We start from the raw sequence: 27,260 nt of genomic DNA, 5'->3' as shown, positions 1-27,260 counted from the left end.
ATTGCAGACTGCAAAACAGAAGTATGTTTCAGATCAAACAAACATGCAAATTGGGAAAAGGAGTAGACCTCCAATTCCATCATGCCTGCTCAATTACTTAAATTAAATAGTAGGTGATCTGATTGTAACTTCAATTCCCATCCTGTCCACCCACAGTAACCTTTCAGTCCCTTGCTGATCAATCATCTAACCTCCAAGCTCATGGTGCCCCAATCTTGTACAACTCTCCTCTATCTCTTACCTATGTTCAACGAGATCTGGGTGTCCTAGTGCATCAGTCACTGAAAGGAAGAATGCAGGTACAGCAGGCAGTGAAGAAAGCCAATGGAATGTTGGCCTTCGTAACAAGAGGAGTTGAGTATAGGAGCAAAGAGGTCCTTCTACAGTTGTACCGGGCCCGTGTGAGACTGCACCTGGAGTACTGTGTGCAGTTTTGGTCTCCAAATTTGAGGAAGGATATTCTTGCTATTGAGGGCGTGCAGCGTAGGTTCACTAGGTTAATTCCCGGAATAGCGGGACTGTCGTATGTTGAAAGGCTGGAGCAATTAGGCTTGTATACACTGGAATTTAGAAGGATGAGGGGGGATCTTATTGAAACATATAAGATAATTAGGGGATTGGACACATTAGAGGCAGGAAACATGTCCCCAATGTTGGGGGAGTCCAGAACAAGGGGCCACAGTTTAAGAATAAGGGGTAGGCCATTTAGAACGGAGATGAGGAAGAACTTTTTCAGTCAGAGAGTGGTGAAGGTGTGGAATTCTCTACCTCAGAAGGCAGTGGAGGCCAGTTCGTTGGATGCTTTCAAGAGAGAGCTGGATAGAGCTCTTAAGGATAGCGGAGTGAGGGGGTATGGGGAGAAGGCAGGAACGGGGTACTGATTGAGAGTGATCAGCCATGATCGCATTGAATGGCGGTGCTGGCTCGAAGGGCTGAATGGCCTACTCCTGCACCTATTGTCTATTGTCTATTGTCTAAGATCCACAAACAGGACTGCCCTGGTAGACCCATTGATTCTGCCTGCTCTTGTCCCACTGAACATCTTGTCCTATATTGATGCCATCCTATCTCCCCTTCACCTGTCACTTTCCACCTACATCCAGGACACCTTCCATGCCATCCACCATTTTGACAACTTCCAATGTCCTGGTCTAAAGCAGCCCATTTTTATCCTCGACATCCAGTCTCTGTTCACTGCCATACCCATCAAGAAGATCCTAGGACCCATTGCATCTTTCTGAAACAAAGACCCAACTGGTCCCTCTCCACTAACACTATCATCTGCCTGGCAGAACTTGGTCTTACTCCCAGCAACTTCTCTGTTGATTCCTCCCACTGGCCTGCAACCACAACAGCCTGACTGCGGGAGAAGACGGCAGGAGAAGGGAAAGACATTGTGGCCTTCCATCACATTGAGAGGACTGGAGGAGACTCACTGTGATGGATGTTTCTTTGATGGATGTTTCTTTTTTTTGTGTGTTTTTGGGGTTGTGTAATTTTAATGCCTATTTAGTGCTTTTGTTGTTGGACTGTGGGTGACTGAATTTCGTCCAATTTGGATGACAAATAAAGCTATCTTGAATCTTGAATCTTGAATCTATCTACACATCAAAAGTGTAGCCATGGGCAATTCCTCTTCATCTCCATTCTAAAGGTATAGCCTTTTATTCTGAGGCTGTATCCTCTAGTTCTGGACTCTCCCATTACTGAAAGCATAATTTCCATGTCCACTCTATCCAGGCCCTTCACTATCCGGTGGTTTTCAATGAGATCCCCCCTCATTCTACTAAACTACAGCAGGTACAGGCCCTGAGCCTTCAAAAGCTCCTCATACGTTAACCCACTCATTCCTGGGATCATTCTCGTAAACCTCCTCTGGACCCTCTCCAATGCCAGTACATCCCTCCTCAGATATGGGAGCCAAAGCTGCTCACAATCTTCCAAATGTGGCCTCACTGGTGCCTTATAAAGCCTCAGTATTACATTGTTGCTTTTATATTCTTGTTCCCTCGAAATGAATACTAGCATTGCATTTGCCTTTCTTATCACCCACTGAGCTGCAAACTAACCTTTTGGGAATCCTGCACCACCACTCCCAAGTACCTTTGCACATCTAATTTCTAGATCCTCTCCCTATTTAGAAGATAGTGGGTGTCCTAATGCACCAGTCACTGAAAGGAAGCATGCAGGTACAGCAGGCAGCGAAGAAAGCCAATGGAATGTTGGCCTTCATAACAAGGGGAGTTGAGTATAGGAGCAAAGAGGTCTTTCTGCAGTTGTACAGGGCCCTAGTGAGACCACACCTGGAGTACTGTGTGCAGTTTTGGTCCCCAAATTTGAGGAAGGATATTCTTGCTATTGAGGGCGTGCAGCGTGGGTTTACTAGGTTAATTCCCGGAATGGCGGAACTGTCATAAGCTGAAAGACTGAAGCGACTAGGCTTGTATACACTGGAATTTAGAAGGATGAGAGGGGATCTTATCGAAGCGTATAAGATTATTAAGGGGTTGGACATGTTAGAGGTAGGAAACATGTTCCCAATGTTGGGGGAGTCCAGAACAAAGGGCCACAGTTTAAGAATAAGGGGTAGGCCATTTAGAACTGAGATGAGGAAAAACTTTTTCAGTCAGAGAGTTGTGAATCTGTGGAATTCTCTGCCTCAGAAGGCAGTGGAGGCCAATTCTCTGAATGCATTCAAGAGAGAGCTAGATAGAGGTCTTAAGGATAGCAGAGTCAGGGGGTATGGGGAGAAGGCAGGAACAGGGTACTGATTGAGAATGATCAACCATGATCACATTGAATGGCGGTGCTGGCTCGAAGGGCCGAATGGCCTCCTCCTGCGTCTATTGTCTATAGTCTACGCCTTTATTTCTTCCACCAAAGTGCATGACCATACACTTTGCTATGTTGTATTCAATTTGGCACTTCTTTGCCTACTCTCCCAACCTGCCCAGGTCCTCTGCAGGTTCCTGGGGCTTCCTCAACACTACCTGCCCCTCCACTTACCTTCCTATCATCCGCAAACTCAGCCACAAAGCCATCAATTCCATCATTTCACACAATAACAAATAAGGTGAAATGTAGCAGACCTAACTCTGCCTACAACAGTCAAGGTAAGACCAAGCACAAATTAGAAGAACAGCAACTCAATGTTGTGCATGGTTAGCCTACAACACAATGGTATGAATTTACAATTTTCAAATTTCAGATGACCCACTCCCCCGCTGTTTTCCCCGCATTGCCTGCAGTCCATCCATGTTTTATCTCCTTTTGTTCACCCTTTACATTCCCCCATCTCCCACCCCAATTACCAATACCTCCTCCCTCCTCAACTCCATCTGCCGGTCACCCACACACCTAAAAACCTTTTTCAGTCAGAGAGTTGTGAATCTGTGGCATTCTCTGCCTCAGAAGGCAGTGGAGGCCAATTCTCTGAATGCATTCAAGAGAGAGCTGGATGGAGCTCTTAAGGATAGCGGAGTCAGGGGGTATGGGGAGAATAGACAATAGACAATAGGTGCAGGAGGAGGCCATTCAGCCCTTCAAGCCAGCACCGCCATTCAATGTGATCATGGCTGATCATTCTCAATCAGTACCCCGATCCTGCCTTCTCCCCATACCCCCTGACTCCGCTATCCTTAAGAGCTCTATCCAGCTCTCTCTTGAATGCATTCAGAGAATTGGCCTCCACTGCCTTCTGAGGCAGAGAATTCCACAGATTCACAACTCTCTGACTGAAAAAGTTTTTCCCCATCTCAGTTCTAAATGGCCTACCCCTTATTCTTAAACTGTGGCCCCTTGTTCTGGACTCCCCCAACATTGGGAACATGTTTCCTGCCTCTAACGTGTCCAACCCCTTAATAATCTTATACGTTTCGATAAGATCTCCTCTCATCCTTCTAAATGAGAAGGCAGGAACGGGGTACTGATCACATTGAATGGCGGTGCTGACTCGAAGGGCCGAATGGCCTACTCCTGCACCTATTGTCTATCCAGCTGGGTTTCTTTTCCCTTGGTCCATCTTCCCTAACCCCTCCTCCACCTGAATCCATCGTCTCTCCCTTATCCGATTTGACTTATCACCTTCCATCTTCTGTGTCTGGTTTTCCTCCTTCCCTCCCTGACCCAGTGCCATCCAGTTAAATTCTCCTCTTCGCCAATCGTCTACCAGCATCTGCCCGGATGCCTCTTAAATCTTGCTATCATGCCTGCTTCTCCCACCATCTCCACCCCTCCCTTCCCCTGCAACATGTTCCAGTCACCCACCTTCCCTGTAAAAAAACCTTGGCCTTGAGGGTGTCTTTTAAAAAATCGCCCTCTCAGGTAAAAAAAAAACAAACTCTGAATATCTATCCTAGCTAATAATTTAACAATTTCTATCAGGTCACTCCTCGGCCGCCGAGGCTCCAAAGAAAAGAATCCCCAAGTTTGTCCAAACTCTTTTGTAGTCACTACTCTCTAATCCAGCAAGCATCCCGGCAAACTACTTGCATTGGTTGTCGTTATCACGCATACCGAGAGACAATGAACATTTTTGTTTTGCGTGCAATCCAGTCAAGTCGGAGCACATCATTATGTAGTGGAGAAGGGATAATAAACAAGGGTGCAGAGCAAAGCGTTGCATCTTCCCTGTAATGCAGCGACTAGAATTGCACACAATACTCCCACATGGAGTGCAAGAATGTCTTCTGCAGCCATAGCAAGACTCGCGGGGTATCTGTCAAGATTGCTGCCTCGTGGGTATTGGTCTTCCAAATGTTACTTTGGGAGGGGTATTTAACCCCTCATGTGCCGCCACTGGGCGCTTGTACTGTGATACCCACCCACGACTGGTGCTGGGGCATTGACTCCCATTCCTCTGGGCACACATTTCCCCGGGATACTTTCCCCCAGTGTATTATGCGTGAGATTCTGTGCCTTCTTTTGTTTCTATGGAGACGCGTAGTAAACAATTGTTTTCCGCCTGAGCCTGGGCTTTGGATTGCCCGCCTCTGAGTCGGAGCCCAGCAGAGCGGCGGCACAGGTATGTGTGAGCACAGGGAGGGAGAGAGAAGGGAGGGGGAGACCGCGGGTCGGTGCTTGCCCCGGGCTCACAGTCCGCCTCTCCTCGGGCATCTCTCTCACCCCCCCCCCCCCCCCCACCCTCTCGCCTCGTGTCCAGCCGGGGGGCGGTGGGGACCAACTTTAAACACGAGCTCAGACGCAGAGAGATCAGCAGATGCTGGAACATTGAAGCGAAACAGAAAGTGGCGGCGTAAAGTTGACACAGATCTGAAGAAGGGTCTCGACCCCAAACGTCAGCCGTCCCTTCTCTCCAGAGATGCTGCCTGCCCCGCTGAGTTACTCCAGCTTTTTTGTGTCTATCTCCAGGGAACTACAAACACTGGTTTACGATTTTAAAAAGACACAACGTGCTGGAGTAACACAGCGAGCCAGGCAACACATCTGTGGAGATCACGGATACGCCATGTAACGGGTCGGGACCCTTCAGACTGATCCCTTCTTCAGACTGATGCAGAGTTCCCCCAGCACTGTGTGTTTTGCTCATTACTTTGCTCGCTGTTAATGGGGAGAGGTGGGTGCTGACCACACACACAGAGCCGCCGAGGCAATTGTTTCGGAGAGATGCAACATTACAAAGTGCCGGAGGGGCTCTGCGGGTCAGGCAGCGTCAGTCCGAGGAAGGGTCCCGAACGACCCATTTCCTCCACAGACGCTGAATTCCTCCAGCACTTTGTGTTTCCGCATCTGCAGCCTCTCGTGTCTCCATTCGGTGGGAGGCGAGATGAATGAACGGGTGGGAGGAGGGGAAGGGAGGTGGAAGAGTTACCGAGGAGCACAGAACAGCATAAACCCGCTGGGCCGAGTGGCCTGGTTCGGTGCGCTGATCATCTTCAAAACTGGGGGAGGTCGCTCAACTGAAATGGTTGCCTGTGACTTCGAGGATGTTGTCGTCCTATAAGATAGAGCATAGGAGGAATTCCAGAGAGGGATGGAAGTCACCGTGGCCTGTCAATGGAAGGGGAATTTAATCTGGAGGAGGTTGCAGAGGTGAGATGGGGCATTGTGAAAGGGTTGGTAATACAAACATGACTTAACTAGGGTGGTGGGGGGGGGGGGTGTTGGGTAAGTATTCAATGTAGATCCAAAAGGGGTGGTGGGGGCTCATGTTTGTAGGTGAAGGTGAGATGCTGGAAAAAGGTGGTCGTAAAATGCCATGGACCAGGATGAGGGTTTCAGCAGGATATGGGCTGAACTGGAAGTTGGAAGTTGGATGATATTATGGAAGTTGTTGTAAAGACATATGTAAATTCACTAGATATTGGCTGCACTGATGAATGTCTGATTGTTGTTTCTTTCCAGGAGATGGTTGTCCTTGAACAGGACTAGGAGGATTCTCACTCTGTGATTCGAACAGTTTTACAATGGTACAGTACTGAATAAAGTTTTCTTCTTAAAGGGTATTTATTCATTAATGAAGGAAAATCTTCTCCATCCATACCCTGCCCATTACATCAGTACATTATATGCCTCTACTAAGGCAAAGAATAATTTTGGATTCCTATCCACTGGTTTGGTGAACAATAATAGATGGATGATGCGTACCAACAATGTTCACCTTCCACATATTCTCCTCAGGCCGAGAGAATGCATGGACTCCGATGCCACTTTGTTATGGCAATGCCTTGGCTGTGAGGCATGGTTGGGTCAACGACTGAGATGGTTAACAGATCTCCATCAGCCCCAAGGTTCTGTTTAGGTTTAGGTTTATTGTTGTCATGTGCACCGATGTACAGTGCCACATTTTGCATGCTATCCAATCAAGTACAATCAAGCCAAACACATAAACAATAGGTAGAGCGAAGGGAAAGATACAGAGCACAGGAGGATGAGGGGTGATCTTATTGAGGTGTACAAAATCATGAGAGGAATAGATCAGGTAGACGCACAGTGTCTCTTGCCCAGAGTAGCAGAATCAAGAACCAGAGGACATAGGTTTAAGGTGAGGAGGGAAAGATTTAATAGGAACCTGAGGGTTAACTTTGTCACACAAAGTGTGGTGGATGTGTGGAATGAGCTGCAGGAGGAGGTCGGTGAGGCGGGTACTATCATAATATTTAAAGAACATTTGGACCAGTACATGGATAGTACAGGTTTAGAGAGATACTAGACCAAGTGGACCTGTTGGACCCAAACCTCTCCAGCATTAGTGCAGCACCCTGTCCTCCTCCACTCCCCTCTCTCCTCAACCCCCCCTCCCTTCTCCCCCATTCCCCCTTCCCCCTCCCTCCCTCCTCCCCTCCCCCTTCCCTCCTTTTAAACTTTAAAATGTGAATAACTTAAAAAATATAAGACCGATTTCAATAAAACTACGTGCATTATCAGTAAAGTGACAATGGTGAGTAAGGTGGGCCTAAAATTGTTGCGCTATCGTGTACGGTTTTTGCTGAAGTTCAGTCACAAACAAGATAACAAACGAGAGTTTTAGTATATAGAGGGGCCAACCACGGTTAGGTGGGGCTAGTGTAAATGGGACATGTTGGTCAGTGTGGGCAAGATGGGTCAAAGGGCCTGTTGCCACACTCTTTGAGTCTACGACTATGAATATAGTTCTCAGCATTGTAGTTCATTAGTTCCATAGAAAAAGTCTAATGTCCCCAGTGAGTTAGGTTGGAGAATCGGGACTGTAATCTTGCTCATAGAAGGATCATTCAGAAAGCCTGATAAGAGAGAAGAGGAAGCTGGAAGAGGGGAAGTTTCTGTTGGGCTAGTAGTGGTGGGTAGTAGGGACATTTGAAATCAGGGACTTTCCATCATGAGCGATCATTTTATTGGAATAAACCAAGTTGCCTGCTTTTTGTTGCAGCCCAGCAAGGGAGGCAAGCCCAAGGCACAGAAAACAGGTGCCAAGAAGAAGAGCGGCAAGAAGGGCACAGGCAGCAAGAAGAAGAAGAAGAAGGAGAAAGCTTCCAAAGCGCCGGTGGAAGTGGATATGATGAGTCCTGCAGCCATGTTCAACCTGTACTACATCTCTCACAACGCGCCCAGCTGCCTTGCTTATCGAGGCTTCCTCTGGCCTGGAAGACCCAAGAAGAAAGGACGGAAATAAATTGATTAAATAAAGGAAATATATGTAGAAATAAATATTTAATATTCTAACATAAGATGGTGCAGATAAAAAAGGCTCTAATTCCCAACTCGCATGTTAGTTTAATCTGGCCCTCTCGCATTCCTGACCCACTGTCACTGGGAGGAATGCCAATGCATTGATGCAATCTGCTTTCTCTGCAGCCAGGCGTCAATCTGGGAGAAAGATTGAGGTTGTGCGGGGAAGATAGAAAAGAATCGGCAAATAGTATGCATCTTTTCAGGATGTGAGGTTTACTGAGGTGTGCTGTACTGTTCCTGTTCTGTTAAAGAGCTCACTACCAACGGCTGTAGAGCCAGCTTGGAGCACAGTAGTGTAGCAGTAGAGTTGCTGCCTTAAAACACCAGAGACCCGTGTTCGATCCTGTCTACGGGTACTGTTTGTACTGAGCTTGTATGTTCTATCTGTGGGTTTTCTCAGTGTGCTCTGGTTTCCTCCCACATTCCAAAGATGTGCAGGTTTGTAGGTTAATTGGCTTCTAATGACAAAATGTCCCCAGTGTGTAGGATAGTACTGGTGTACTGATTGTTGGTTCCTGCATACCTGGTGGGCCGAAGGGCCTGTTTCCACACTGTATCACTAAATTATACTAACTAAACCAATCCAAACTAAACTAAAAAGCTGAGAGGGGGAGAAGCTATGGTCTGAACTAGGCAACCAAAGGAGCAAATGCTGATGGATGTACAAGATGCCATGAAACAAACTGAAAAATTGTAGATTTCTCCTCAGAGTTTGACCAGCATTTGCTCTTCAGCCAGAAACACTAAGAAAAGGGTGACTGTGCATTTCCCTACATTAAAGCAGTGTCAAATAGCTCATTGTCAAATTGCAATTTTGAGATGCCTGGAGGATGCGAAAGATGCAGGATTAATCCAGGTTTGGCATTTTTATTCTTTTTTAAGTGGTTTATGTAATGCAAGATAAGTGGTGGAAGGAAATCTAAAGCTCTCTTTCCCCCAAAAGGCAGTGACCAAATGTTATTATGATCCCTTCGATACTAAATATCATGTTACAATTATACAAGTTGTTGGTGAGACCACACTTGGAGTATTATCTTCAGTTCTGGTTTCCCAGCTATGGGAAGAATGTCATTATGCTAAAAAAAACAGGGTAGAATCACAGAGATGTTTTATTGGGACTGGAGTGCTTGTCCCAATAAGGAGAGACAGGATAGGCTGGGACTTTTCTTGCTGGAACATGGTATATATTGACGAGTGACATTATGGAGGGATATAGAATCAGGGGGCCCATGATATGAATGATCACAGTCTTTTTCCCAGCATAGGGGATTCTAAAATGAGAGGGCATAGATTTAAGGTGAGAGATTGATTTAAAAGGGACCTGAGGACACATAGCATGGAAGTTATGTGGAACAAGGTGCCAAAGGAAGCCGCAGAATACAATCACAACAAAAACAGGTACACAGATAGAGGAGGTTCAGAGGGATATGCCCAATCACAGACAGATTGGACAAGCTCAGATAGACATATTGTTCGGCATGGTCAAGTTGGGCTGAAGGGCCTGCTCCAGTAGTATAACTATGATTCTCTGACTAACCCATTGCATTCTTCTATGTAAAACGTGATCTACTCGTCTAAAAGTGGTGAGAATTGTACGGTACCGTTGCTTGGAGCCTGAATACCAGTGGAAAGCAAGAGGAGAGGCTCAAGGAAGTAATTAAAAATAAAATAACACAAAAGGTTTTTTTTAACAGGAAACCTGAGCCCTGTAATTAGGGTGCCCCTGCTTTTGGGCTCAGTGACACCCTAATTACAAGGTTGGGCTCAGGTATTCCTGATCCTTTCAGGCCAAGACTATCATTAAGTGCCCACAGCTAACTGCTTTTAGGATGAGGTATTTTTAAGAGGGCTTCGGTGGGTTTGGATTTATAAATAAGTAAATAACAATACCCTGTCCTAAAGGATATTGTTCAATTGGGTAAAAAAAGGCACTGGAGGAAATCGGTGGGTTATGTAGCATCTGTGGAGGGAATGGACAGTTTCGGGTCGAGAATCTTAAACATCACCTGTCAGTTCTCTCCACTGGTGCTGCCTGATGTGTTCCTCCAGCACCTTGTGATTTGCTCAAGATTCCAGCAACTGCAATTTCTCCACTGAGTTGCCATTTGGAGTGTTTGCAATTGATCACACTGTGACAAAGGAGGGTATATTGTATTGGGGAAAGTCACTCAGAACTTGGACAGAAATTGATTTTAAGGAGGGCCTTCTAGGGGAGGGAGGTGAAACACTGTGGCAGTTGTGTTATCTTAGGCTTGCACTGTGCAAGACTCGGTATTTTCAGGTCCTGTCTTTGAGATGAGATATTAATTGTCAAACCTGGCTCACTTGTGACATCCTTGTTTCCATGTGAGACAATTCTAGTTTGAAGTCCCACAACTTACACTCGTTTGTAAGACACTGAAGGAGTGTTGCATTGTCAAATTGGTCATTTAAAATCAGACACTGTCAATCTAGTTAGCTGAATGTAAATGCCAATACTTGATAAAGCAGTGGAATCTTCCAAGCTGTTGCTAATCCCACAAATATTAGCCCAAAACAGATTTGCTGATCATTTATTTCAGTGTTTCTGGAGGACTGTACTGTGTGAAAATAGCTTCCGTGTTTGCATTTGAAACAACAATGACTGTACATCTTGAGAGACAAAAATGTAAGACCTCCACTAAGCCGTAACTTTCTAAAGAGCTTTGAATTTATCAATTTAGTTTCCAAATACGATCAATGTTGCAGCATTTAAAAATGTTTAAGTGTAGGACAAGAGGAAATCCCCCCCCCCCCCCACCCCCCCCCCCCCCCCCCCCCACCTTTCTGAAGAGTATTATTGATCCCCATGTCAAACCAAGAAGCCAACACAATCTCAGTTTAACATCTCATTCAAATAATGACACTCGGTCAGGGTAGCACTTCCTCAGTATTGCACGCAAGTGTTGGCTGGAGTTGTGTGGCAACCATGGGGAGTGGAACTTCAAAACTTTTTCCACTGGTTATGATGTGCAGAGAGACTTTTTAAGAACATGATAAACAACATAAGTCAACTCTAATTTGCTTGTTAGGGAGAAGTTAGCAGAGATTGGGGTTTGGATAACGAGTGTGAAGGGAGATGACCATTCCTGATGATGTGGGTGTGCAGTTAGAGCTGTTGGGTGTTTGGGGTAAGCTCTTATGATCTCAGTCTTTGTGCACTAGCACGGCTGCCTCTCGCACAACCATGGGACAACAATACCAGCAAAGAGTGGCACCTGACTCTTTGTATTTTTGCCTCTGTCTCCAATAAATAAATTCACATCTTAGTCAGAACACATTGAATTCCAAGTATCACCAAGAAAATCTCTTTCTGATCTTTGTTTTATTGAAACAGGGTTGATCGGATCGGATCTTTGCCTCACATTTTTGTTAGCAGTTGGTTCAGAGATCAAGAACGGCTGCCAACATATTCCATGATTGACTTCATCGCTTCCCAGGTCTCCTGGGCAGTTGGAATGATCTCTCGGGAAGGCAGCATGAAACCATAGCGACCAGTATCACGGAGTTCAAAAGCAAAGGAGTATTTGATGCCCTGGTTGTAAGTCCAGTCAATGCTGCCTCCACTAGCCTGATCTGAAAAGGAAGGGAGGGAAAGAGAAACATTTTGGCTTCTGAGTATTTTATCATCTGGGTTTATGGATAAAATAAAGAGCTTGGATTCATCTAGCGCTTAGGGTGATCAAGCAAGGTGTGTTACTGTATTGAGGCATATTCTAAAGTAAAGCCATTAGCATGACATACAAAGTACAGCGTCTCCCATATACGCCAAGTAATCTGTCTTTGTGATATCAGTTGGGTAAACATTGCTCAGAACACCCAGGAGAACTAACCTGCCAAGGAATTTTTCATAACTACTGAGAATGTCTCACCTAAAGAGCAATAGGTCTAAGAATTCTTTTTTTTTAAATTGAGCGTTGCACTGGAGCATCAACTTGGATTAGGTACTTAAATCTCTGGAGTGATCTTTGAACCCACAACGAGATTATATAATGAGCCTCAGCTAATGTCTATAATGTTCGTAGGGAAAAAAACTGCAGATGCTGGTTTAAAACGAAGGTAGACACAAAATGCTGGAGTAACTCAGCGGAACAGGCAGCCTCTCTGGAGAGAAGGAATGGGTGACGTTTCGGGTCGAGACCCAAATCCTGTGCATTCCAATTTAAATTGCTTCTCCACTATTGGTGATCATGCTTTGCGTTGCCCAGGTCCTAAGTGCTGCAATTTGCTCAGCAAAGCTCCATACCTCTTTCCCTCCTACCCCTTACCTCTCTCTCACCTGCCTATTCACTTCTCAGGTGCTTCCAAAGACTTTTGCCACTGCCTTCAAAACTTTCTACTTGGCTTGGAATCAACTAGTCTTTTGTTTGGTAAAGCTAGTGTGGAACTAAGTGATCTTTTTTTCCGCATTAAGGACACTGTATAAATGGAGGTTATTGTCGTAACCAATAGTTGGCTGTTTCTACTACACTGAGAACTACAGTTACCGGCCATCAGGAAGTGTCAAATCCATTCTCTCCCTCCTGACACTGTTATGCAAGAGACTGTAACACTGCCGGATGACTTACAGATTGCATCACAGATGGATCCAATTTTGTATCGTGTTCCATACATCGCGGTTAAAGACCTGACAGCGGATTTGGCAATCCCTTCCTAAAGCAAAGAATAAACAGGATCAGCAACAGAACAATACCTGGCCGCTAGAGTTCATTTGTAAAAGGTGAGAACATTACGAAGAAAAGCCATTCAGCTTCACCTGTTCACTGCTTCCACGTGGATATTCTTCATCACATTCACCTTTGAAGAAGGTATTTCGGAAATGCACTAAATGATCGGGCATTGCTTCACAACAACTTGGGGCGAGCAGGCAGTAGGAGCAGCATGCAAATAGGTTGGTCAGAGGAGTCCTGGGTCAACTCTTTGTTCAACATTGGGCATAGCTCCAACATGGATTGGAACAGGGACACTAAGTTTTTTCCCTCTGGAATGTGAAGGGTCCATTTTCCTGTTTGCAATGTGTCTCAATAGACAATAGACAATAGGTGCAGGAGTAGGCCATTCAGCCCTTCGAGCCAGCACCGCCATTCAATGCGATCATGGCTGATCACTCTCAATCAGTACCCCGTTCCTGCCTTCTCCCCATACCCCCTCACTCCGCTATCCTTAAGAGCTCTATCCAGCTCTCTCTTGAAAGCATCCAACGAACTGGCCTCCACTGCCTTCTGAGGCAGAGAATTCCACACCTTCACCACTCTCTGACTGAAAAAGTTCTTCCTCATCTCCGTTCTAAATGGCCTACCCCTTATTCTTAATCTGTGGCCCCTTGTTCTGGACTCCCCCAACATTGGGAACATGTTTCCTGCCTCTAATGTGTCCAATCCCCTAATTATCTTATATGTTTCAATAAGATCCCCCCTCATCCTTCTAAATTCCAGTGTATACAAGCCCAATCGCTCCAGCCTTTCAACATCCGACAGTCCCGCCATTCCGGGAATTAACCTAGTGAACCTACGCTGCACGCCCTCCATAGCAAGAATATCCTTCCTCAAATTTGGAGACCAAAACTGCACACAGTACTCCAGGTGCGGTCTCACCAGGGACCGGTACAACTGTAGAAGGACCTCTTTGCTCCTATACTCAACTCCTCTTGTTATGAAGGCCAACATTCCATTGGCTTTCTTCACTGCCTGCTGTACCTGCATGCTTCCTTTCATTGACTGATGCACTAGAACACCCAGATCTCGTTGAACTCCCCCTCCTCCTAACTTGACACCATTCAGATAATAATCTGCCTTTCTATTCTTACTTCCAAAGTGAATAACCTCACACTTATCTACATTAAACTGCATCTGCCATGTATCCGCCCACTCACACAACCTGTCCAAGTCACCCTGCAGCCTTATTGCATCTTCCTCACAATTCACACTACCCCCCAGCTTAGTATCATCTGCAAATTTGCTAATGGTACTTTTAATCACTTCGTCTAAGTCATTAATGTATATCGTAAATAGCTGGGGTCCCAGCACCGAACCTTGCGGTACCCCACTGGTCACTGCCTCTCATTCCGAAAGGGACCCATTTATCCCCACTCTTTGCTTTCTGTCTGTCAACCAATTTTCTATCCATGTCAGTACCCTACCCCCAATACCATGTGCCCTAATTTTGCCCACTAATCTCCTATGTGGGACCTTGTCGAAGGCTTTCTGAAAGTCGAGGTACACCACATCCATTGACTCTCCCCTGTCAATTTTCCTAGTTACATCCTCAAAAAATTCCAGTAGATTTGTCAAGCATGATTTCCCCTTCGTAAATCCATGCTGACTCAGAATGATCCTGTTACTGCTATCCAAATGCTCAGCAATTTCGTCTTTTATAATTGACTCCAGCATCTTCCCCACCACTGATGTCAGACTAACTGGTCTATAATTACCCGTTTTCTCTCTCCCTCCCTTCTTAAAAAGTGGGATAACATTTGCTATCCTCCAATCCACAGGAACTGATCCTGAATCTATAGAACATTGAAAAATGATCTCCAATGCTTCCACTATTTCTAGAGCCACCTCCTTGTACCCTGGGATGCAGACCATCAGGCCCTGGGGATTTATCAGCCTTCAGTCCCATCAGTCTACCCAAAACCATTTCCTGCCTAATGTGGATTTCCTTCAGTTCCTCCATCACCCTAGGTTCTCCGGCCCCTAGAACATTTGGGAGATTGTGTGTATCTTCCTCAGTGAAGACAGATCCAAAGTAACGGTTTAACTCGTCTGCCATTTCTTTGTTCCCCATAATAAATTCCCCTGCTTCTGTCTTCAAGGGACCCACATTTGCCTTGACTATTTTTTTCCTCTCCATGTACCTAAAAAAACTTTTGCTATCCTCCTTTATATTATTGGCTAGTTTACCCTCGTACCTCATCTTTTCTCCCCGTATTGCCTTTATAGTTAACTTTTGTTGCTCTTTAAAAGAGTCCCAATCCTCTGTCTTCCCACTCTTCTTTGCTATGTTATACTTCCTCACCTTAATTTTTATGCTGTCCCTGACTTCCCTTGTCAGCCACAGGTGTCTCTTACTCCCCTTAGAGTCTTTCCACCTCTTTGGAATAAATTGATCCTGCAACCTCTGCATTATTCCCAGGAATACCTGCCATTGCTGTTCTACCGTCTTCCCTGCTAGGGCCTCCTTCCAGTCAATTTTGGCCAGCTCCTGCCTCATGCCTCTGTAATCCCTTTTGCTATAGTGTAATACTGACACTTCCGATTTTCCCTTCTGCCTTTCCATTTGCAGAGTAAAACTTATCATGTTGTGATCACTGCCTCCTAATGGCTCTTTTACCTCTAGTCCCCTTATCAGATCAGGATCATTAAACAACACTAAATCCAGAATTGCCTTCTCCCTGGTAGGCTCCAGTACAAGCTGTTCTAAGAATCCATCTCGAAGGCACTCTACAAACTCTCTTTCCTGGGGTCCATTTCCAACCTGATTTTCCCAGTCTACCTGCATGTTGAAATCTCCCATAACCACCGTAGCATTACATTTTTGACACGCCAATTTTATCTCCTGATTCAATTTGCACCCTATGTCGAGGCTACTGTTTGGGGGCCTATAGATAACTCCCATTAGGGTCTTTTTACCCTTACAATTCCTCATTTCTATCCATACTGATTCAACATCTCCTGATTCTATGTCACCCCTTGCAAGGGAATGAATATCATTCCTTACCATCAGAGCAACCCCACCCCCTCTGCCCACCTGTCTGTCTTTTCTATACGTTGTGTACCCCTGAATATTCAGTTCCCAGCCCTGGTCCTCTTGTAGCCATGTCTCAGTGATCCCTACAACATCATACTTGCCCATGACTAACTGAGCCTCAAGCTCATCCACTTTATTTTTTATACTACGCGCATTTAAGTACAACACTTTAACTTCTGTATTTACCTCCCCTCTCACATCAGTCACAAATGGCCCTGCCCTTAATTTCTTTTCCCCTCTAGAACTTCTGTTCCCATTCTTCCGAGAGTCTTTTGCAATATCTCCCGTATTCCCTTTTACCTCATCTTCATATTCACAATTTGTCAACCCCTCCCCCCCACTACTTAGTTTAAAGCCACAGGTGTTGCACTAGCAAACCTGCCTGCCAGAATATTTGGACAGTACTATAAAATAATATGTGCATCTCAGAGATGTTAACTGGAGATGCTGAGCTAAAATGAAACAAACCTCTCTCCAATGCAGCAAAAACAATGCCCGACTTGAAAAAAAGAGGCGAGGGGGAAATAAACAGTATGGTGAGAAAGCGGGGGGGGGGGGGGGGGGGGGGTGAAGAATTAAGAACATTGGTAAAGTTTGACCTACCAGCTCCTGGTAATCGGCAGGATGCACACATTTATATCCAAAGGGAAACATGAGCAGCTGTGAGTAACTGTGAATGGAAATGAAGCTCTTGATGTTTCTGTGGTTCTGCAAAAAGTTCACAATGGCTGCAACCTCAGGTTCAGAGTTGGCATAGGGTCCATGATAAGTTTCCCTGCATGGATTGCTACTGGTTCCAGGACCTGTCGCCAGAAGTACAGACACAGTGAATCCTCGCACAAACATCCAAGTGCATTGTTCTCATCATCTCAAATCCCCTCCTCTCTTGAAGGTGCCACCACAGTGCAGATGTCCCGTACACTACGGGAGCCTCAACCTTATTGTCTGACTATGCAGCAGCAATGAATGTGGTCCTCTGCCTGAACTCTACCTCATCTGCTTGGGATGTGTATCACCCATCCCGGACTGACCTTGTCTCACCAAAACAATTCGGGGTTAGAATGGATAAGATTTCCTTCCCATTGCAGAATCAGAGTGGTCACAGCAGGGAAGGAAGCTTTTGAGACTATTAAGTTTACACCAGTCCTACATTAGTACAGTGAAGTGAGTCATCCTCTTCCCACAGCTCGTTACGGTATTTCTATGTTACCTATTCAGCTCCTTTTAGAATACAATCAAATCTGCTTACCTATTCAGCTCCTTTTAGAATACAATCAAATACCACGTCCTTCTGCCAGATTCTAACCACAAACTGTAAAACATGGTGCATTACTGTAGACACTGGGAGCCAATCACCTTTAATCTATGCTCCCTCGTTCTTAGTCCAGAGCAGTTAATGCCCATCTTTCATGTTTTATAGATTTCTATTCAATCACCTCACAACCTCCTATGTTGTTCCAGTGAGATCAAAAGTACTTCCCCAATGTACAGCTTAGGTTTCTCTTCCCGAGAATCATGTACTTCAATCTCAGAAGACTTGATAGAAGTATATAAAAATGATCAGAGGTATAAATAGGGTCAATACAGTTAGATCTTTATTCCCATGATAGAAATGTCAATAAGTACAGGGCATAGCTATAGGATGAGGGGGCAAAATTTAAAGTTAAAATTTAAAGAAGATATTTGGGGCAAGTGTTTTTACATAGACTGTGGTGAGTGCCTGGAATGCACTGCCAGAGGTAGTGGTGCAGGCAGGGGACCACAATACTGCCATTTAAGAGATGTTTGGGTAGGCACCTGTATAAACAGGGAATGGGGGAATATAGTGGATCATGTGCAGGCAGGTAAGAGTTGGTCTTGATGTCATGTTCAGTACAGACATTGTGGGCTGAAGGGCCTGTTCCTGTGTTGCAATGTTCTATGTTCTTTGAAGCGAGTCCTAGTTTGCTTCAGTTTTATATAACGTAGTGGGTTAAATTAACTGAATACTGTTGAGATCAAGAGTTGAGATCTCTGAATTATTACTCCAGCAACATACCCCATTCTGGACTGTGAGGCAACCCACATATCTGCCTTGAATGCATTCAATCCTTATATTCAGCCTCAATACCAAAGATAGAGAGGAACAAGACATGATGATTAGCCACCAGACCGGTGATTTCTGGAGGCTAAGCCAATGACAGCTACAGCTCCCTGTGCATCTTTCTATACTGGTTTAACCCTGGATAAGGCACAACAGTGGTGGCTCCTGTGGTCAAATAGTTTTCTGGATAAACATACAATCTGCAGGATGGACGCAGTGGGTTGGGCAACATCTGCGGATGGGAAGTTGTCAAAATAACAATCTCAAACATCAACCATTCTTTTGCCCCCACAGATGCTGCTCGACCAGTTGCGTTTCTCCAACAGGTTGCTGCTTCATATTCCTGCTTCTGCGCTCTCTTGTGTCTCCAGCTCTCTGAATACCACTGCCTAATGGTCTCACGTTTGGCCATGAGAGGAATATATTCTTACTTTAGGGCACTTCAAATTTTCCTCAGAGGCCTACTGGAAAAGGATAGGCTTGACCAAAAGTACATACATGAGGCCACATGTTCATACTACAGCTTGTGAAAGTAGGAAGGAAAGTGTGATGTGGAGACAGGGAAGAAAAAAATAAAATGTCCTCACAAACCTCCAAAGCCGGCATCAAAGTTCCTGTTGGGATCGACCCCTAAACATTTCCCTCCGGGGACTCCAGACCTGGTCTTGCGCCACATTCGATTCTATGGAAATGACACAAGATATTAATCCCAGCAGCGGAGAGACAGAGATGCAGCAATATTTATTTTGAGCTTTCAAGAAAGTCAACACCCATTCTCTAAGCTCATGAGGAAAACATAATGTTGTGATCTGGCCTCACAGGAATGCTATAATATGTGTTCTCAGAAATCACAAGAATGCTCTAATACTTATTTTTCCAAAATTCTCTTGCCTAACTTTTCTTTTGGTGATGTTATGATCCTTTTCCTTTGAGCTAATATTATCTTTCTCCTGATAGACACAGAAAGCTGGAGTAACTCAGCGGGACAGGCATCATTTCTGGAGAAAAGGAATGGGTGATGTTTCGAGTCGAGACCCTTCTTCAGACTGAAGTCTGAAGAAGACTTTCGGGTCTGAAGAAGGGTCTCGACCCAAAACGTCACCCATTCCCTCTCTCCCGAGATGCTGCCTGTCCCGCTGAGTTACTCCAGCTTTCTGTGTCTATCTTCAGTTTAAACCAGCATCTTAGAAATATAGAAAATAGGTGCAGGAGGAGGCCATTCGGCCCTTCGAGCCCGCACCACCATTCATTGTGATCATGGCTGATCATCCACAGAGGATCTGCAGTTCCTTCTTACACATTGTTTGTCTCTTGCTCTTGTTTGTCAAGACCTTTTCTGTGGGTTTTATGTTTTGTCTTAAAGCATTACATATTTCATGTAAACCATGTATTGGAGATATTTATTCACAAAATGCTGGAGTAACTCAGCAGGTCAGGCAGTATCTCAGGAGAGAAGGAATGGGCGACGTTTCGGGTCGAGACCCTTCTTCAGACTGTATTGGAGGGATCAGGGGGAATTATGTAGTTACATGCAGTAGTTGGATACACTTTTATTGTTTTCTTTTGAACATTGAGGTTGAGGGGACACCTGATAGAAGTTTATAACATTATGACAGGCATAAATAGGGTAGACAGAACAGATGTTTTTACACAGAGTAGCAGATGCTGGTTTACACAACATGCTGGAGTAACTCAGCGGGTCAGGCAGCATCTGTAATGAATGGGAGGTCATGTGGTATATGCTCCTCGTTCCTTTTAGGGACCAAGTTAAAGTTGGACGATCCCACGAACAGTTAGTTACCTGACAGATGACCGGACGGGTGTATTTACTAAAATCTTCAGCACCAACAGGCGACGAGCGTCAATGGGTCCAGCGTGTTCACAATAAGGGGGCAGAAGGATGGGTGGATGGGTGGGGACTCTGTGTCTATGAGGGATGAACCCACACGAGCTGTTCCAAACGCCGCCCACGACACAGCGCGGCACCAAGCTGAGCGACTCGGGCACTGACCTTTGTGTGCGTGTAGACATAACCGTCGGGGTTCACCACGATCTCCATGTAGATGTCCATCCTCTGCAGCAACGACGTGATGAAGGGCTCCTGGCCGTAGTCACTGGTGATCTACCGGAGAAAGACAGAACATGTGGCGAGCGCTCCCTGTTCGGTTCCTGTTATAACATTGGATCTGGACGAACATTAGCGGACTCCCCGTAGTGTATTGGTCTGTGTGCCGCCGGTAACCACAAGGGGAGCTCCATCTTCTGCAAGCGCTAGGTCCACAAAGTCAGCGAATGGAAGTCGAGTCACAAGAGACTGCAGATGGCGGAATCTTGAGAAAAACACAAGGCGCTGGAGGAACTTGGCTGGTAGGGGCAGCACGTAGGGAGGGAATGGGCAGAGGGCATTTAGGTCAGGAATTTTCGTCTGAAGGGCCACGACACGAAACGTGGTGTTCCCTTTCCTTCCATGGAGGCTGCCTGTCCCGCTGAGTTCCTCCAGCACTGTGTTCAGCACTGAATGGAAGTGCTGGACGGGGAGATGAGGAACAGACAAACCACAAATGGAGATGTAGTGAGCAAGGGAGACAAGTGTGAAAGAGCAAGAGTAGAACAAGGCGCAGGCAGATAAAAACAAAAACTCAGCAGGGTGGGAAATATTCCATTTGTTCCTTTTTACACAGCTGCTGAATGCCTGCAGCCATTGAATGCCTCCAGCTGCTGAATGAATACCTTTAGTATTTTCAGTATTTAATTCAGATTTCCAGCATCTTCAGCGTCTGCGGTTGTGTTTTATATCAGAGATGGACGACGAGAAAAAGCCGCGAGAGAGATGCTTAGCTGGAAAAAAAGCAGACCGGGATAGACTGGAGGGATGGGTTGAAGCGCAGCGCAGGGTATTGTTGAGCATCTTAAATACAATACAATACAATACAATATATCTTTATTGTCATTGTACAGGGGTACAACGAGATTGGGAATGCGCCTCCCATACGATGCAATAAATGAATCAGCTAATCAGCATAAATTTATGCAATGACTATCACTCAAGTTTCGAACTGGTCAACATGACCAGGCAGTGGTTTCTCGGTGCGCCTCCATTACCCCCACCCCAGAATCACCCTGAGACACCTCACCTCCCATTCCCACCTCACTCATTTCCCCATTATTCCCCCCTCCAACCTCCCTTTCCAGCTATATCCCTGTCTGTGGTATTTTGCTTCTCCTCTCTCCGTATCTTTTCACATCTAGCCTTCGTCACTTACTCCACCATTTGCCAATCAGACCTCCCTCATCCGCAAGCATCGAAGATTCCCCGGGCTTTATCGCGCCCCCACCCACCTCTCTTTTTCCACTTTCTCTCCTCCCACCCCCCTTCGCCACTTTCAGTTTCAAGACGAATGCCAACCTGACATGTCGCCAAACCTATTCCCTCCACAGGTGTTGCCTGACCCGCTAAGTTCCTCCAGCACTTTGTGTTTCCCAGCACCTGCAGTTCCCCGTGGCTCGGTGGTTACCTTGTTCGCCATCCAGATGGCGCTGGCAGGAGACACCCACTCGCGGGCGTGGATTCCACTGTCGATCCAGACGGCGGGGCGCTGGCTTCCTCCAGTACTGAACTTCACACAAGAGAAAGGAAGACGATTACAGGAGGAACGAGGATTGGGACGAGAGCGGACCAACCTCGTCTTATCATATCATATCATATCATATCTATACAGCCGGAAACAGGCCTATTCGGCCCTCCAAGTCCGTGCCGCCCAGCGATCCCCGTACATTAACACTATCCTACACCCACTAGGGCCAATTTTTACATTTACCCAGCCAATTAACCTACATACCTGTACGTACGTTCGAGGGTAGGTGGGCAAAGTCTCGAGTAAGGTCAGGGCCAATGGTGACCGGTGTGAGAGGGGAGGTGAATACCGAAGTTAAAGTGTTGCATTTAAATGCGTGACGTATAAAAAATAAAGTGGATGAGCTTGAGGCTCAGTTAGACATTGGCAAGTATGATGTTGTGGGAATTACAGAGACATGGCTACAAGAGGACCAGGGCTGGGAACTGAATATTCATGTGTACACAACGTATAGCAAAGACAGACAGGTGGGCAGAGGGGGTGGGGTCGCTCTGTTGGTAAGGAATGATATTCACTCCCTTGCAAGGGGTGACATAGAATCAGGAGATGTAGAATCAGTATGGATAGAAATGAAGAATTGTAAAGGTAAAAAGACCCTAATGGGAGTTATCTACAGGCCCCCAAACAGTAGCCTCGTCATAGGGTGCAAATTGAATCAAGAGCTAAAATTGGCATGTCGCAAATGTAATGCTACGGTGGTTATGGGAAATTTCAATATGCAGGTAGACTGGGAAAATCAGGTTGGCAATGGACCCCAGGAAAGAGAGTTTGTGGAGTGCCTCCGAGATGGATTCTCGGAACAGCTTGTACTGGAACCTACCAGGGAGAAGGCAATTTTGCCCTCGTTGTGCAGGGAGTGGATGCGAAAGTGGGATAGCATTGAACTAGTGTGAATGGGCGCTCGATAGTCTGCGTGGACTGGGTGGGCCGAAGGGCCTGTCCCATGCTGCATCTTTCAATCAGACTTTCATTTACACATTCTCTGGATAATCTAGAGGGACGAGACAGGCCCAGACTCCACAGGAAGTTTGTGGAAACTGGAACAGCAATGTGAAAGGTGATCAATAGTACGGCAATCTGGAACTCTGCTCAAGACAGGACGTTCACTATGTGTCTGCTGAAGCATTAGTAACGGAGCGCCCTCGCACACTGACTATCTCCACACCTTCAGCACGTAGAGCGCCCGGCCTTCGAACGACGTCCCAATCTCTAGCTTCTGCAGCAGGCTGGGAAACGCAAAGACCAGGTCGTCCATCCATGCATAAATCTGCAGCAAAGTTGAGAGACAAGTTAAAACCTAACTTCGCAGGTGGTCTTCGCCTTTTCATCAGGTCACAAAGTATCACAAGTCCGAGAAGTTTTTTAAAAGTTTTAGTTTCTGAAACTAAAACTTTTTAAAAACTTCTCGGACTTGTGATACTTTGTGACCTGATGAAAGGGCGAAGACTTGTGACAGATGTATTAATGTACCGCCAGGTATTGTCAACAACGGAGTAAGGTTATACGTGAAAGTAAAACGTACACCGGGAATGCTTTCGGGTTGCCGGAAACTAACAGGAGCGAAAAAAAAGTAATTGAGAAAAGGTTGACGAGAACATGCCACTCCCAGGGTATCAGATTCAATCACACTCTATGGGAGTTTGGAGGGGCAAGTGATGCTGGATATCATCCAGGAATAATAGCATATGTCCCCTCCCTCAACCAGAGGGCAAGTACAATGTGGAGATACCCCTGGCCTTTGCTGAACGTTTTCGGAGAGGACATACTAATCCATCGACTACCGATTAACTGATTATTGAATTTGGCTATTCAAATGTGTCAGAACATGTAAGTAGTTGGGGCTGCAGGTTGGAATTTTGCTCCAGGTACCATCTTCCTCTGAGCAGAGTGGACCTCACGCACCAGAGAGCTTTGCCAATTAGCGCTCTCGTTCCCTCCTCTCTCCTGTTAGAGTCATAGAGTCATGTAGCTCGGAAATTGGCCCTTCGGCCCAACTCGGCCCTTCTTCACCTAAGGTAACACCGCATGCCGGCGGAGGAAAGCGGGAGCTGACTCGTTAGTGCCAGTGGTCCAGCCACCAGCCAGTCTAGCTGACTACGCCGGTCCAGCCCATCCTGACCCCCTCGGATGCCGTTGTTGGGCAGACTAACGTGGTGGTTGACCGGGGCGTGTACCCACCTCACTCAGGGTGTGGTAGGTGCCGAAGTTGAAAGTGGAGAGGGTGCGCTCCATCATGGTCGACCGCTCCAGCTCAGCTTTCTCGTTCTCAATCATTACCTAAAAGATGGAATGCAAAATTATACCGGCCTGGGGCACGTTAAAGTGCTGCGCTAAAGTCCCCACGGTTAAATAAGTGACTAACTTATCCGTTGACAAATGACATTGGAGGGGAGCAAAACACGATCGATATCTTCGCTATTCTTATATTCTCCCGGATTTCTTTCCCGGCAAATTATCTAACACTTGCGTTTCAGAGACCAGTGTAATCCTCATCCTGCTTCTACTTACATATCTGAGACTCCACAACGTCCGTCCCCCCCACCCCCACCCCACACACACAGAACTACACAGCCGGACTCTCACTCGCGCGGGGTCGCTGGTGATAGTCAGTCCCTCCTTTAGCCCAGATCAGCGACCCTCGGTGTGACACGGGTTAGCACTGGCCCCTACCTGCAGGTCTTCAATCATTGTTGAGTACTGGATCTCGCCGTGCTCCAGAAACACCTTGAAGGTCTGAAGACTACCCCGAGGAACACGGACATCCATGATCAGGTCGGTCTTGAGGGGACTCCGCCAAATGTCAAGCTGGGGGAGAACAAGCATGTCATTTACACATTCCCAGTGGCGACCTTCACTGCTTACTGCCCAGCCCTACGCGTTATTGGGGATAAAAGGAACTGCAGATGCTGGTTTACACAAAAAAAATGCTGGAGTAACTCAGCGGGCCAGGCAGCATCTCTGGGGGACAAGGATAGGTGATGTCGTCGGTCGGCATCCGCCGTTCAGTCGCTGCGCTCAAGTCTCGTCAACATCTGAAGAAGGGTCCCGAGCCGAAATGTCACCCATCTTTTTTTTTCTCCAGAGATGCTGCATGACTCGCTGAGTTACTCCAGCACTTTGTGTCTACCTTTAGTACAAAGTGAATTGACTGAAAACTCTGCTTTAAGTGTCGAATAGGTCAGGAGGCAACAATACTGAATATAAGATTCAACGTATGTCAGCTGCATACGCCAGTTTACACATTAAACAAAAATCAGATTAATTTCTGGAGGGAGACACAGATTGCATTTTGCAAAGATAAACCAGCATCCGCAGCTCCTTGTTTCGACATTTCCACTCAAGGCTCGCCGGGCATCTGTAGCTGTACCCGGAGCGAGTGGCGAGGCGACGTTTCCCATGGCCTTACCTGGAGATGGTCCTGTTCCACCATGGCCATCACCGCGCTCGCTTGTTCCTCATCTCTGAGTGTGATCCGGAGTACCTGGTCCCTGTAAGCAGGCCGGCGGTTACTGGTCACATTTCACTGCAGGCTCTTTTACAAATGATTAAAACTGTGGGGTTGACATTTCGTTAAAACACACATAGACTTGCCATCCCCCATCTCCGTACTTTACCCAATCTTGCTACCTTACATTTCTAGCCCCTGAAATACCTGGATGTAATTTCTCTCTCATTGTCGCTCGTATCCCCAGTCAAGTCAAGGGAGATATCACATTCAAACCTGATTATCAAAGAAATAAAGATAGACACAAAAGGCTGGAGTAACTCAGCGGGACAGGCAGCATCTCTGAAGAAAAGGAATGGGTGACGTTTCGGGTCGAGACCCTTCTTCAGACTATCAAATAATTGATCCGGTTTAAATGTGCTGCCTTCCTTGATCTCCAGAATTCGTGGATGGGAGTGGAAACGCGGAGACAGTCTCTTCGGCCCATCGTGTTCTTGCTGACCGTAAGTGCCTGTCCATTCTAATGGAGACACGAGATTGCTGATGCTGGAATGTTGAGTTAAACACAAAGTACTGGAGTAACTCAGCAGGTCGGGCAGCATATTTAATTTAGTTCAGTTTAGAGATACAGGCCCTTCGGCCCACCGAGTCCGCACCGACCAGGTATCCCCACAAAACCTATGCTGTCTGAAGAAGGGTCTCGACCCGAAACGTCACCCATTCCTTCTCTCCCGAGATGCTGCCTGACCTGCTGAGTTACTCCAGCATTTTGTGAATAAATACCTTTGATTTGTACCAGCATCTGCAGTTATCTTCTTATACTGTCAGGGAGAGAACTCGTAGTTACCCGGAGTCGGGATGAACTCGGATCTCTGGCGCTGCAAGCAACTCTACCGCCCGGAACTGTCTGTGGAGACTTGTCTCGGTTTCAGGTTGGGACCTGTTCATTCTCATCCTAATTCCCTTAACTCGGCCATTGCCTCCTTCTCTAATGTATTTCAAGCGCTCATCGGTATATATTTTAAATGTAGTGAGAGTGCCTGCTTCAACCGTTTGATTATCTTCGCACTTTTGTATCTTGTGACAATGGGAATTCTCCACGAGTTATTTCTCCCATCCACCAATTCTGGAGCGCAGGGCCGCTCAGTCCAACTGCTGCGACCCCTCCCTATCCTACATTGAAGATGGGATGCGAAGTCTTAACAATTCAACATAAAGATCTCCCACAGCCTGAAGAAGCGTCTCGACCCGAAACGTCACCCATTCCTTCTCTCCAGAGATGCTGCCTGGCGCGCTGAGTTACTCCGGCATCTTGTGTCTCCCACAGTTTAGTCTGATTCCTGGTAAACTAATATTAATGACCCCGCTCGAAAATTACAAAGAACTGCAGATGCTGGTTAATGAAGAAAAGAACATAAACTGCTGGAGCAACTCAGCAGGTCGGGCAGCATCTCTGGAGAACCTGGATAGGTGACAGTTGAGACCCTTCTTCCCGTCCCGAAATATCCATGTTCTCCAGAGATGCTGCCTGACCTGCTGAGTTACTCCAGCACTTTGTGTCCGCTTGAAAATTACTCCACCACTGGGTCTCAAACTCACCCCTCAAAGCCTCCCTGAGCACAAACGGCCACCAGCAAAGCAGAGAAAACCAAAAGTTTCCCCATGGTGAAGTCTTGCAGACAGACTCAATATCCTGTCAGTATTTAAAGGGCGAGAGTCGCAGTGGCGGCCGCCTTGCTCGGAGATTAATGAGTGCCATTAATCTGCAGAAAGGTGGAATAATTCCCACACAAATTGAGGCAGTGTTCATCAGAACTGTATTATTTTCCATAAAAATCTTAATCAGTGAGAGCAGAAATATACATCAGCATAATGACTTGATGACGTGCAAATACATTGGACACTTACCAGAATACAATCTATGCAATTGTCCTTGTAAATTAACCCTTTAAGCCTCAGTATCATTTTGATGTGCCTGCACTGCGCCGCTCCAAGGCTGCAGTTTCCTCATTTTTGTAATTAGACGCAACACACTTCAGTAGATAGAAGCTGGAAGTTCCAACGTGAAATAGAGAGACGTTTGCATTTCCTAATTTCCCCGGGCCTGATGTGGGTTTTATAATCAACAAATGATGGATCTGGACTCACAAAGCGGTCGACC

At 46.2% G+C, this 27,260-nt stretch overlaps 2 protein-coding genes across 2 annotated transcripts; one reads left to right on the top strand and one right to left on the bottom strand.

Annotated features, from left to right (window-relative positions):
• Window positions 1-4,944: 4,944 nt before the first annotated feature.
• On the top strand, window positions 4,945-8,242 carry smkr1 (small lysine rich protein 1). Its single transcript, XM_078420121.1, has 3 exons — window positions 4,945-5,023; window positions 6,364-6,428; window positions 7,868-8,242. The coding sequence occupies exons 2-3, from the start codon at window positions 6,426-6,428 to the stop codon at window positions 8,108-8,110; spliced, it is 246 nt and encodes an 81-aa protein (XP_078276247.1). The 5' UTR covers window positions 4,945-5,023; window positions 6,364-6,425; the 3' UTR covers window positions 8,111-8,242.
• A 3,336-nt stretch (window positions 8,243-11,578) lies between these two features.
• LOC144605074 (carboxypeptidase A1-like) lies at window positions 11,579-26,763 on the bottom strand. Its single transcript, XM_078420120.1, has 11 exons — window positions 26,699-26,763; window positions 25,061-25,142; window positions 24,325-24,459; window positions 23,833-23,931; window positions 22,820-22,921; window positions 21,535-21,636; window positions 20,031-20,141; window positions 18,611-18,701; window positions 16,540-16,739; window positions 12,756-12,840; window positions 11,579-11,763 (listed from the first exon to the last, which is right to left on the bottom strand). The coding sequence occupies exons 1-11, from the start codon at window positions 26,761-26,763 to the stop codon at window positions 11,579-11,581; spliced, it is 1,257 nt and encodes a 418-aa protein (XP_078276246.1).
• Between the last annotated feature and the right edge of the window lie 497 nt (window positions 26,764-27,260).

Source organism: Rhinoraja longicauda, chromosome 23 (genome assembly GCF_053455715.1).
Source record: "Rhinoraja longicauda isolate Sanriku21f chromosome 23, sRhiLon1.1, whole genome shotgun sequence".
In the NCBI taxonomy this organism is placed as follows: Eukaryota; Metazoa; Chordata; class Chondrichthyes; order Rajiformes; family Arhynchobatidae; genus Rhinoraja; species Rhinoraja longicauda.
This window is presented reverse-complemented; position numbering and strand designations above follow the sequence as displayed.

Bases quoted from the DNA above. Each gene is read 5' to 3' on its own strand.
- LOC144605074 (XM_078420120.1), bottom strand. From the start codon at position 26,763: ATGGGGAAACTTTTGGTTTTCTCTGCTTTGCTGGTGGCCGTTTGTGCT. The intron at 23,932-24,324 runs GTAGGGGCCAGT...TCCATCTTTTAG, and splicing joins CAATGATTGAAGACCTGCAG to GTAATGATTGAGAACGAGAA. The intron at 20,142-21,534 runs GTAACCACCGAG...TTTCTCCGGTAG, and splicing joins CCATCTGGATGGCGAACAAG to ATCACCAGTGACTACGGCCA.